Source organism: Chionomys nivalis, chromosome 1 (assembly GCF_950005125.1).
Source record: "Chionomys nivalis chromosome 1, mChiNiv1.1, whole genome shotgun sequence".
Classification (NCBI taxonomy): Eukaryota; Metazoa; Chordata; class Mammalia; order Rodentia; family Cricetidae; genus Chionomys; species Chionomys nivalis.
In genome coordinates this window covers 161434957-161447124 of record NC_080086.1, presented here as the reverse complement: position 1 = coordinate 161447124, position 12168 = coordinate 161434957, and the positions used below count along the sequence as shown (strand labels likewise).

Genomic DNA, 12168 nt, shown 5'->3' with positions numbered 1-12168 from the left:
TTATAAATGTTCTTTTACATTTAAAGGAGGATATGATATAGGTATGAATAATTTGCATCGATATGGATTTTGCTTTAGTGATTTAAATTTAAGGTCAATTTTGTTATATGTATATGTATTTCTGATATTGATTAAGGTATTGTGATTGTGTAGCTCATGTAAAAATGTTATGTATATAAGTTGTTAATGAATAGTTATCTATAATATTCAAGTTTGTAGTCATGTTAGATTTTCTAGATGTACATAGATATATTTTAGATAGGCATTCTTCATATCTTTTAAAGATTATAAAATATGGCATTTTAAGTGTTAATAACTTAGGGTTTTTCATGACAATGAGACATGTCTGCTCCTGGCAGCACCAATCTACTTCAAGAGGAAGATGGGCATCAAAGAGGCTCCTTATGGAGTTTGATAGCCATTTGGGCAAGAAACTGCTCTTGCCTGGACTATTGCATAAACTGGACACAAAGAACCCACAGAGAGAGGACTGCTGAACTTGCCTAAAGGTGAGATGATCTTTCGGGGTTCCTGATTCATGAAAGAGTCTGTGAGACATTCTGCAGGACACAACAGATAGTGACTGAACTGCCTTTGAAATTTCCTGCTTCATGGAAATGCCTCCTGGAAACTATGGGCCAAAGATGGATGCCCCAATGGTACAGAGGAACTTTGGGTGACTCTCCAGGCAGCGAGGTGTCTCTGTGATTTCTAGAGTTTTGTAAGTTGCTTACTTCTTGTTTGATTAGGTAATATTATATCCTTCTGGAGTCTTTGATGGAGTTGAAGAATAGATAGATAGTTATAGCTGTTTTCATTTGTTATGATAAAAGATAAAATAGATGTAAATATTGTAACTGTGATTCTTGCTTGATAACTGTTATATGTAATTTTGCTATGTTAAAGTGAATGCCTTTGCTTTTTGTTTAAACAGAAAAAGGGGAAATGATGGAGGAAGGTCATTGGCTAATAAAGAAACTGCTTGGCCCTCATAGGTTAGAACACAGGTGGGTGGAGTAAACAGAACAGAATGCTGGGAGGAAGAGGAAGTGAGCTCAGATGCAGGGCAGCTCCTCTCAGAGACAAAAGCCATGCAGCTCATCGCCAGAGCAGACGCGATGAAGCTCCGACACAGGATGGACATAGGCTAGAATCTTCCCGGTAAGTGCACGTTGGGGTGCTACACACATTATTAGAAATGAGCTAGTCCAGGTGTGAGAGTTAGCTGAGAAGAGGCTAGATATAAAGGACCAAGCAGTGTTTAAAAGAATACAGTTTGTGTGTTGTTATTTTGGGGCATAAGCTAGCCAGGCGACCAGGAGCTGGGGCAGCAGGAACACAACCTGCAGCTCCCACTACACAAACAAAATATTACTCAATATTTTCTCTTTTGTATAAATAAAATTCAAAGGTTTTAATTAATATAGAAAAATATATATACAATAAGTAAAATAACTATATACAAATAAATACAGGCAAGAATTACATTAACAAATTCAGTAAAGATGCTCCATTGTCTATGTTATCTTGGTGAGTCCAAAGTACTGTACCTATTTCACTTTCTATCCTAACATGTATGATCAACCCAAAACTATCGTTTTATGTCTTTCAAACTTATATACTTTATACCTCCCTTGTGAATTTCTTTTCTGCCTTTGGTAACAGAAAACTGCAACTCTAGCTATCTAGTCATCAACTCCATCAGAGACCTGAAAAAGAAATATTGCTGAATAAATAAGTTTAGAGTAAACAACTTCCAAAATTATGAAATTACAGAAACAGTTGGCTTCCTTGAAAGTCTTTAAGGTTCCTTTGTGACATTGGTGCATCCATCTTCAGACTGAAGGCCTAGAATATCAGGTAGACTTTTATCAGATTAAGGAAATTTTGAAGGACTGTCCTAGCTTGTCTTGGCAAAGTTTGGTAGTTGCTTTCTTCTATGTCCTGTTTTTCCAATTAGGAAAACACACTGTCAGCAGTTGAGGCAAAAGAAGTTTACTGTTCAGTGGTTACCTTTTTCTGCAAAGAAAGTAAACCCCAGATGGAGTTTTACTGATGCCCATCATCTTTTCTGAATTAGATTTGTACTGCAGGATTCTATGATAGATCCATTTTTAATTTTTGAGAAATATCTGTCTTGATTCCCATAGTGGTTGTACTAATTTATACACTCTCATTACCAGTACTAAATAATAACCCCTATAATTCTTAGTAATTTTAAACTTTTTATTTGTTAATGACAACCAATCTGACTGAGGTAACACAGGATTTTAATGAACCTTTTATTTGCCTTTTATTTAAAACTAAGGATGCTGAGGTTTTACAAATATTTATTGGCCATTTTACTACTATCTTTCAAGAATTTTTTTCAATGCCTATATTTAATTTCATGACAGATTTTAATCAAATATTTTTAGATTTATTTAATTAATTTTATATGTTAATCTTCTCTAAGATATGTAGGTTTTCTCTCATCCTAAAGGTTAGTTTTTTTTCAAAAATTTACTTTCTTGTACATGAACTTTTAATTTCATACAGTCCTATTTAGCTTTTCTTGCCATTGACTTCTTGGTTATTGAATCTGATAATCACTGTAATCAAAATACCAAAATATTGTAGATAGTCCTTGTGTAGACCTATGTACCATAGTGTTTTCCTATGATTTCATTCAGAAGTTTCAGTCATAAGCTAATGTATTTTAAAACTTTTGGATTTTTTTTGTCAAGCATGAGAGAAGCATATCAACATTTGTTTTTTTTTCTTTATATATATTCTCTTATTTTCTTATTGAGAACTTCATATGGGAACACATCACTCCCACTTTTCTCCCTCCAACTCCATTAACACTTCAAATTTTATGATCTCATTTTAAATTATATGTGTGTGTATGTACATATGCTGTGTTGGTATATATATATATATATATATATATATATACTTGCATAAACAACCTATCAAGTTAATTTACTATATAAACATGTGTCCTTGACTGATCATTTGGAGTTAGAAAAATAAGGGGATAGATTGTTCATGTAGAAATCAACTTATGCTCTCTCCACATTTGTTGACTATTCAGATACTGAATAACATGGAATTTCACCAACCTATGTTAGCATGTCAACCCATGTTGTCATAATTCTTATTTTTCTCGGGAAAACATATAGTTGATATCGCATGGGTTCATTTTTCCATGTCACGTCTAGAGGACATCACCTACCGGCAGAAGTCTGAGCCTTGGTCTTTTCTGTTTTTTCTGTTCTTTTTAGGTATACTTTCCACAAAACTATTTAAGAAAAAAGTTTTCTTTTCTAAAGAGTGAGTTTTTGGGCACCTTTGTAATGATCAGGTAGTTATAGCTATGTGGATTTTTAAATAAATTCTATAGTCTATTAAATTAATATACATATATGGGTTTTATTGGTATTAGAGTTTTTTTGTGTTATAATTACTGTGTAATTTGGATGGGTACTGTAGTTTAGCCTGCTTTTTTTTCTACTCAAGATTATTTTGAACTTTTAGGTAGGAATGGATTTTAGTTTTGGTTCACCTAGTTCTTTAAAGAGTAACATTAGAATTGTGATGGGGAATGAGTTAACTGTGACAATTAAATTTTGTAAAATAATCTTCTTTTAATTATTTTATTTAATGTCTATCATTTTCACTGTAAATATCTTTTACCCTCATGGGTAGGCATCACTAGTTTTTGTTGATGATTTTCTATATGAGGCTTTCATCCTCATTTCTTTTTTATCAAGTTTATTATTGATCTATGAAAAGGCTACTGGAATTTGTATATTGACTTTATCATGATACCTGATAGTGTTTATCATGTCCGTAAAATTTCTGCAGAAGTCCTTTAGTTTTTATTAGGTATAGGATCATATCACCTTGCAAAATGCAATAATTTTACTCTTTACTTTGTGATTTCTATTCATTGATCATATGCATAGCACTAATTGAACTTAGTGAGATATCAAAAAAGAAGGTATAAATTTGTGTCAGAGACAGGTTGTGTAGAATAGAGTATTATAAGGGAAAATGTGGTTAAATGGGATCATATTTCATTGTATAAATATATGAAATTCTCAAGAAAAAAAATATTTTTGCTTTTATTTATTTGAGATTTTAATATTATTATAACATTTTTTCTTTGCCTTTCTTCTTAAAATTCTTGGTCTTTATATTCACTGCAATATGTATACATATGTATCTTCTTGACTAAAATCTGATCAGTCTGTATAATATTACATTTAGGTATGTTTCCATGGTTTACCATTTGGTACACAAAAATAGATTAGTGATTAGTGTGTTCTACCCTGGGGAAGACCACTTCTCCCATTTCCAGCTTTCCTTGGGTACTTATAGTTCTTTACGCAGGTTTGAATCCTCATGTTTTTTCTATCTATTTTGGCATGACAACAAGTCTAGTATTTGTTCAGTTCTCATTGGGCCATAATGTTGGTGAGGAATTATGGGCATAGCTACTGGCTATAAGAAAATTTTACACAACAAATTCCTTCATCTTCAGGCTTTAGAGTCTTTCCTCCCCCTCTTCTCCTATGTTCTCAGAGCCTTAGGTATAAGACAGTTATGCAGATATATCCACAGTGATTGGGTTTCCAAATTCCACATATTGATTGATTATAGTTTTCTGTAATTATCACTGTCTGTAGCAAAGAGGATTTTCCTTGTTGGCGGTGAAGACTGTACTTAACTGTGGGCATAAGGAGAAAATTATTCTGAATTTGTTTACTCAACTACAGGAAAACAAGAAACACTCCATTCTCAGGTATCATCTATGTAGTCTGTTTTCTTCAGAGATATAGAGTCTTTAATCTGAAATTGAGATAATAATATTTTTTTCTACCTTTTTCACGAGATGGCAACAAGTATAGCCATGATCAGATAGTTCTTGTCTGAGTATAATAGTCTAGAATATGATCATCAAATTTTATTTTACACTGGTTGTTGCGTGAACTTAAAAACCTTAATTCCACACTATACAGCACACTTGATCATCTAGAAATGCAGAATGTTAAGAAAAATATGATGTTCATAAAATACTGTAATCAAGTATAAAATACACACTGAGAAACTAACCCTTATTTTAAAATGTAAAATGTAGTCACTGATACGCCAAGCATTGAATGGGGACTAAGAGAATGTTTTAGAGAGAGACACAAAGGTATTCATTATTAGGATGAATAATATCAGACTTTCAAATGGAGTGTAAACAGCCATTTTTGTGACTCTACCCTACTTAATTCAGTCTAGAGCATGAGAAACTAGTTATGATCCAAAGTAGTCTTCTAAACTATGATTCCTGATAGCCTGGAGAAAGCTGACTTCAGGTCATAAATAGGAGCAGAAAATATTAAATGACTAAATTTTAGCTATATCTATAGAACACTGCTGTGCCATTCCTTTCAATATTACTTTACAGATAGGGTCATGGTGAAATCAATGGGTGTCAACATCCCTCTGGCTAAAATAATTTCCAGTATTCATTGGGAATAATCCCGTTGTGGCCCACCTATCTACAATATAGTGGAATGTGGAAATACTAGAAGAAATATATCACTCTTTCCTCCAAACCAGTAGGCCTCTAAATAATCCTGACAAGAAAGTAAAACACCAATTTTACAATTGGATATACCAATATTACAGAAGTATTTCTTAGTATCCAAGCTAAGCCTAATGATATCATCATACTGTGTCATCTGGACATGAGGACCAAAATGTGTGTCTAGTGTTATAAATAGAATAGCTGGGCCATGATAAAGAAAGTTTCTGAGACGCAATGCCAGGAAAATATAAATTTGGTGTTCATACTGTGTAAAGGGAAAAAATGGTAAGACGAGCCAGATGTTTACCTTGTCCCCTAGGAACCCTGGTTTTTTGGCAGTAGCCTTTCACATGCCACCTGTGACAAGTTTGATACTTCACAAGAGTTTTCTTATCTTTTTGAAGCCTTGAAACCTTATGCCAATTTAATATAGTGTCTTGCAAAAAAACTGAAACCATCTGAGTCAATACACCTTCCTTGTTAATTAGAAATAATTCCTTCTTCATATTGTACCTTAAAAGAGGTTATTTTTAAATGAAATGAGGCTCCATACATAATAAATGTAATGCATAACTCTTGTGTGAAACATCTTGAAAATCTATGAGGTATTTTAGAAATAAAATAGTACTCACCTCAGGCATGACACCCATGGGCCATTTTATAACATTTAGAGTATAGAGGTGAGAGCTCAAAGTACTAATCTGTTGTGTAGCTGAGCAAGTCAGGCAAAAAAAGTGGGTACAGAGATATTTGACAGGTCTTTCAAGGTTGGTTTCTCCAGTACATGCTGGTAACCATTTCTTTAAACATCCTGCATGTCCAGTATATCAAAACCAGCCACAAGACTCTGAACTCAAATTTTCCACTCTTATAAGCACATCTAGGACTTTTTTTCCTACAGTTTAGATAATTCAGTCATGAAATTTGCTTGTAATTGTCCCTCAACAACATTGACATAGGACTAATTAGAAAGTAAATAGATCTTACAACAGGGTTCCTCATTGTATGATAAATTAGATATAAACTGACATAGCATTTTTCAGCACTTTTTTTTCTGGCAGGTTAGTTCTCAATAAATTTCAAGATTTGGATTTAGTGATTCTTTTTAGAACTTTTCATGGATCTTCTAGAGGAATGTTTATTCTGAACAGAAGTCAGACGGATCATGTTTTCAAGGCTTTTCTTAATTCTCATTTGGAAAATGGATGTCTATCTCAAGCTACCTACTCATAGATGACAGCCTGATTGTTAATACAAGGATGAAGAAGCAGAAACTGGATCCATAAAAACATAAACAGTGAGAGTCAAAGGTCACGACACAGAGAAAAGGAGAATGTATTTGTCTATATTTGGGACACACTGAGGAAGCTCCTACTCACACTTTATCCCTCATACTTCAAACCACTTGTTGGTATGGGCCTTGTTACAGAGGATAGGCAGGTGAAAGCCAGCAGTTTTGAGCAAGTCCATTAATCCATTTGTCATGAATTCATTCTCTAATTCTGATCACCAAGCCCTTGAATATGACCTTTCTATATGATAGATTATTCTAGAGATAAGAATCTTCAACTCATATGTATAAGATACAGAAACAATGTAATTCTTCTCATAGGATTATAGATCTCTAAATACCCACTTGATTACCAGTACCAGGTCTTCCTGAAATTAAGTTTTTTTGATTTCTGGGTATGTCTAAGGACCATGATTGTGCTCTACCATCTAATGTCTTTATATAAGCCTAGGAAGACCCAGCTACATAGATAGTCTATAGTTCTACTGTTTTTGGATCCTGGCTTCCTTTCAAGAATCAAATGTTGGCCGGGCGGTGGTGGCGCACGCCTTTAATCCCAGCACTTGGGAGGCAGAGGCAGGCGGATCTCTGTGAGTTCGAGACCAGCCTGGTCTACAAGAGCTAGTTCCAGGACAGGCTCCAAAACCACAGAGAAACCCTGTCTCGAAAAACCAAAAAAAAAAAAAAAAAAGAATCAAATGTTCACCTCACCAAAAAAAAAAAAGTTTCCTTATCACATGTTGCTGACCTACCCACAGATCGGACAAATAAAGCAGAGATAATGCATGACCTAGGAAGGGGAAACCCACAGGTGTGCTTGGGAAGGGGCAGTGGGGCATCTCCCCTCTGTACTTCCTTCTCCCTAGCACAGTAAAAATGTAGGCTCTCCCCAAGCACTCACTACCTTCTGCCAAGATGAGTGCACTCCTGTTCCTGGCCCTTGTGGGAGCTGCTGGTGAGTTCCATGACTTGACCCAGGTCCTTCCCTTTCTTCTCCTGGAGACCATCAACCAGTAACTAAAGATGCTTCTTGTACTTTCTGTACTCCAGTGTCCCCTGTCTTCCTAACATAGTTCTGCATCTGTATTTTCTGGTTTCTTTGTAAGCTTCATCTTTCTTATCGCCTCTACTGTTGTTTACTATGGGATCCCAATGGCTACAAATGGAAGGCATGTGGAGGTTCTATGAAATGAACCATAAGAACTCTGGTTTGGGTCCAACAATTTGGGGATAACTCAGCCATGAATATCTTTGCAGATAGTATTCGTATTTGAAAGTTGAAAACCTAATTACTCTGAGGATTTATGTATTAAAATTCTGCCCTTACTTGGCAAGAGCAGTAAATTTGTAGTAAGATGGGGATTTCTGAAATATATGTATATATGAACTTAATATATATTAAAATTATATTATGTATTATTATTTATTAATAAATATTAAATGCAGAAATTATATTAAGACTCATAAACATGCAATCAAGGTTAAAAATCAGTGATCTTGGTCAATAGCATTTTATCTTTATATCCTACATGAGACCTTAATATATATACTGAGCTGTAAAAACACTTAGATATATTGAGGTCTACATATCCAAGATATCTTCCAAGATAGTTTCAACTATCCTAATCCCCTTAAGCTCTGTTAGACACAGGATATCAAGGAATTATGAATAAGAGATCAAAGCAAGTAGTGAACCAGACAACAATCCCTGTGCTTAGTGCTACAGTCTGATGAGATCCTTTGCCCTGTTTCTTGTAATCCATCAGAACACTGTTACTTACAGAAAATCTTTCTATTGTATTATGGACAGTGCTCTGTATTATGAACTATTAGAAGATACCATAGCCCTACTGTATCCTTTTTGCCGTAAGTTACTGTAATAAATAAGAATTCCTAATTAGCTTAAGGTTGAAACAGGACTGAGGACTGCAATTTCCAGTATCTTGATGAATTGACTTCTCTCTTCTTTTCTACTAAAGTTGCTTTCCCTGTTGATGATGATGATAAGATCGTTGGAGGCTATACCTGCCAGAAGAATTCTGTCCCCTACCAGGTGTCTCTGAACTCTGGCTACCACTTCTGTGGAGGCTCCCTCATCAATAACCAATGGGTGGTGTCTGCAGCTCATTGCTACAAGAGGTAAGTGATGGGCTCTGTCTTTACGGAACACATATGACATTTCCAAGGGAATGGGATTATATCAGGTATCAACTGAGGTATTTAGATGAATGGAAGAGTCAGTGAAGAGAGATTATTGACCTCAACACTTTTCCTGAATTTGTAGAAAATAAGGACAAAGAATATTAAGCCCGTTACAACTCTGAACCATCCAAAGTCAGTCAGGGATAAAAAATAACAAAAGAAAGAAAAAATAATATTAGGGATAATAGAACTATCATGAAGTCACTCACAGACTTCACATAGTTACACTGGGTCCTGTAGCAGGGAGATAAACTGAGTTTTCTGAGTTTGGACTATCAGCAAGCTTTTTTGAGTTATGAAGGAGATCTAATATATCTATTCTCATTCTGGAAGTGGACAGAACTTTCTTGATAGATCATAAAAATTCATATTTTAAATATAGCATCTAAGTGGATGTCAACATCAACTGCATTTCTGTTATGGTACTACAGTTTTGCCCTTAGTTGCTGTCATATGTAGTCTCTATGATGGCATCGTTTCTATAATTTATATTGTTCAGCAACATTTTGTTTGGTTTTTAAGCACAAGATTTCTAAGTGGATGATTGGAGGTTTGTACAATCATGGGGCAATCATTTTATAAATGGGAGAGACTGAAGCCATGATTGGGGATAGTGGACATGGACAGAGGCGGCACCTAAAGGAATACGGAAGTGACAGCTGGAATTCAAATGTCATACTTGTCTCATTGTCATCCACAATCCGAGGGCATGTTGAGAAGACACAGTGCCAGCTCAAGCCATGTGCTTAAACTGCCTATTTAAACTCATTTCATTATATAGAAATATCCAGGTATCATATTCATTAAAAGAGCGTTTCTTACCAGAAAATGCATCTGAGTCATTAAGATTCTAATTCAGAAAGTTGAGAAAGAAACCCAGATGGATAAAATTCAAAGCAAGTTCTGAGGTGCCATAGTTTCACGTTTCGAGCTATTCTTTTCTATTTGTTTTTTATTGAAATAGGGTTTCTCTGTGTAGCTCTGACTGTCCTAGACCTCACACTGTAGTCCAGGCTGGCCTTGGTCTCAGAGATCTTTGTACTTCTGCCCCTGAGTGAGGGACTAAATGCATGTATATCTGCTACCAAGCATCAGAGTATTTTATTGGATGGTTTGCATCCATTGGGGAACCGGAGATTGGTGAGCAGTCTTTATCTGCTCATATTACTTGTCTTTGAAGTAGAGAGGAATTTGGATCTCAAGATGATACTCCCACATAACACCTCTGCTACATTTTTTGACGTTAAAAAAGCCTCATCCCCTCTCCAGACTTATCCAATTAAAAGGGTTACATGACCTGGACTATCTGAGGTAATGGATAGGAATTTTCTGCCATGTCTTTTCTTTCCAACAGCCGCATCCAAGTGAGACTGGGAGAACACAACATCAAAGTCACAGAAGGCACTGAGCAGTTTATCACTGCCTCCAAGATCATCAAGCATCCCAGCTTTAGTTCATCAACCCTGAACAATGACATCATGCTGATCAAGCTTGCTTCCCCTGTGACCCTTAATGCCCAAGTGGCCACTGTATCTCTGCCCACCTCCTGCGCAGCTGCTGGCACTCAGTGCCTCATCTCTGGCTGGGGCAACACCTTGAGCTCTGGTGGTGAGTACTTCATCCACATCTTTTGAGAACTAAGCCAGATTCTACACATAAATGATTGGCTTCTAGGGCATAAATGCATTGCAGTACCCCCAAAACACAATGTCCTACGATGATCACAAGAGGCATTGACCTACAGAATGATCTGGTCTGAGAATGTAAACAGAAGAATTGCAGAATGTACTATCATTAGTTCCAAGAAAGACATCAATAATTACTATTCTTAATATCTTGAAGAAAACACAGCAATCCTCTATACTAGTCTACCAAGGGTAATTCTAGTGCCTCTTCAATGACAGCTTCAAGGGTCACATACTGAACAACACCAAAATATTGTTCCCTAACCTGGTCTCTATCACATTTCCTTCTTCTCTTTTCCTCAAAGTGAACAATCCAGACCTGCTCCAGTGCCTGAATGCCCCAATACTGTCTCAGTCTGCCTGTCAATCCGCCTACCCTGGACAGATAACCAGTAACATGATTTGTGTTGGCTACCTGGAGGGAGGCAAAGATTCCTGCCAGGTAATTGTCTCCCTTCTCATATGAATATGAGAAGTTTCCTCTCATGGTTTCATGGAAAACGGAAGAGGTCTATTCTGGATGTCATTTCAACACATTAGTGAGAATATGGGATTGGATAAAAAATGGAGATCCATGGAGGCTAGAATTGTATCTTCATGTCAGAGTAAATGTGTTTTTTTTTTCACATGCCCCTTTGTTAGACATTTTATTCCTCTATCCTAGGGTGACTCTGGTGGCCCTGTGGTCTGCAACGGACAGCTCCAGGGCATTGTCTCCTGGGGCTATGGCTGTGCCCAGAAGAATCTCCCTGGTGTGTACACCAAGGTCTGCAACTATGTTACCTGGATTAAGAACACCATTGCTGCCAACTAAGAATCCTTTCATCCCTCTGCAATCAGTATTTCAATAAACTGAATTCCTTACTTTCTGTGTCCTGTTCTGATCACTTTATATTCTTGTCTCTGAGAAATACATAAACACGAAAAACCACTGAGGTTATCTTTATCTATCCTTGAGATATGCAGAGGATACTATGCCTCTGAAAATGTTGAATGGAATTGTAGGTCAGCAGCAGTTGAAAAAATCTAACATTAAATGGTAGAAGAAACAGAGGTTTTGGTTTTCTTTTAGAAAGTCATATACCAGAATAGAGATGATAAAACGTCTTAATTTTCTTTTACATTTATGTGTGGTTTTTGAATGAACACTTTCATGAACACATTTATTTCATCATTAGCAATAAATATCATGTATTTTAAACAGGAGTTTTCCTATTTGTTTGCAATGGGTCCTGAAGGTGTTAACGTACTCATTTATCATCATAGACGCTAAGATTCTTACACACATTGATTAGTGTGGAAACATTTTTTTTCCTCACTGAAAACATGTAAGACTTGTACATGTGTCCATAGGAATAGCTTTCCCCTATCTATATTCCTCATAATCCTATAACATTTCTTTCTATTTATCAATAATAAGAGAC

General features: G+C 35.8%; 1 protein-coding gene and 1 gene segment (V, D, J or C); both read left to right on the top strand.

Annotated features, from left to right (window-relative positions):
• The window catches only part of LOC130872023 (T-cell receptor beta-1 chain C region-like), a 448908-nt gene that overhangs the window by 215241 nt on the left and 221499 nt on the right, over nt 1–12168 (top strand).
• LOC130872051 (trypsin-4-like) lies at nt 7773–11558 on the top strand. Its single transcript, XM_057765849.1, has 5 exons — nt 7773–7812; nt 8837–8996; nt 10414–10667; nt 11050–11186; nt 11409–11558. Exons 1-5 carry the CDS (start codon nt 7773–7775, stop codon nt 11556–11558), a joined length of 741 nt encoding a protein of 246 aa, XP_057621832.1.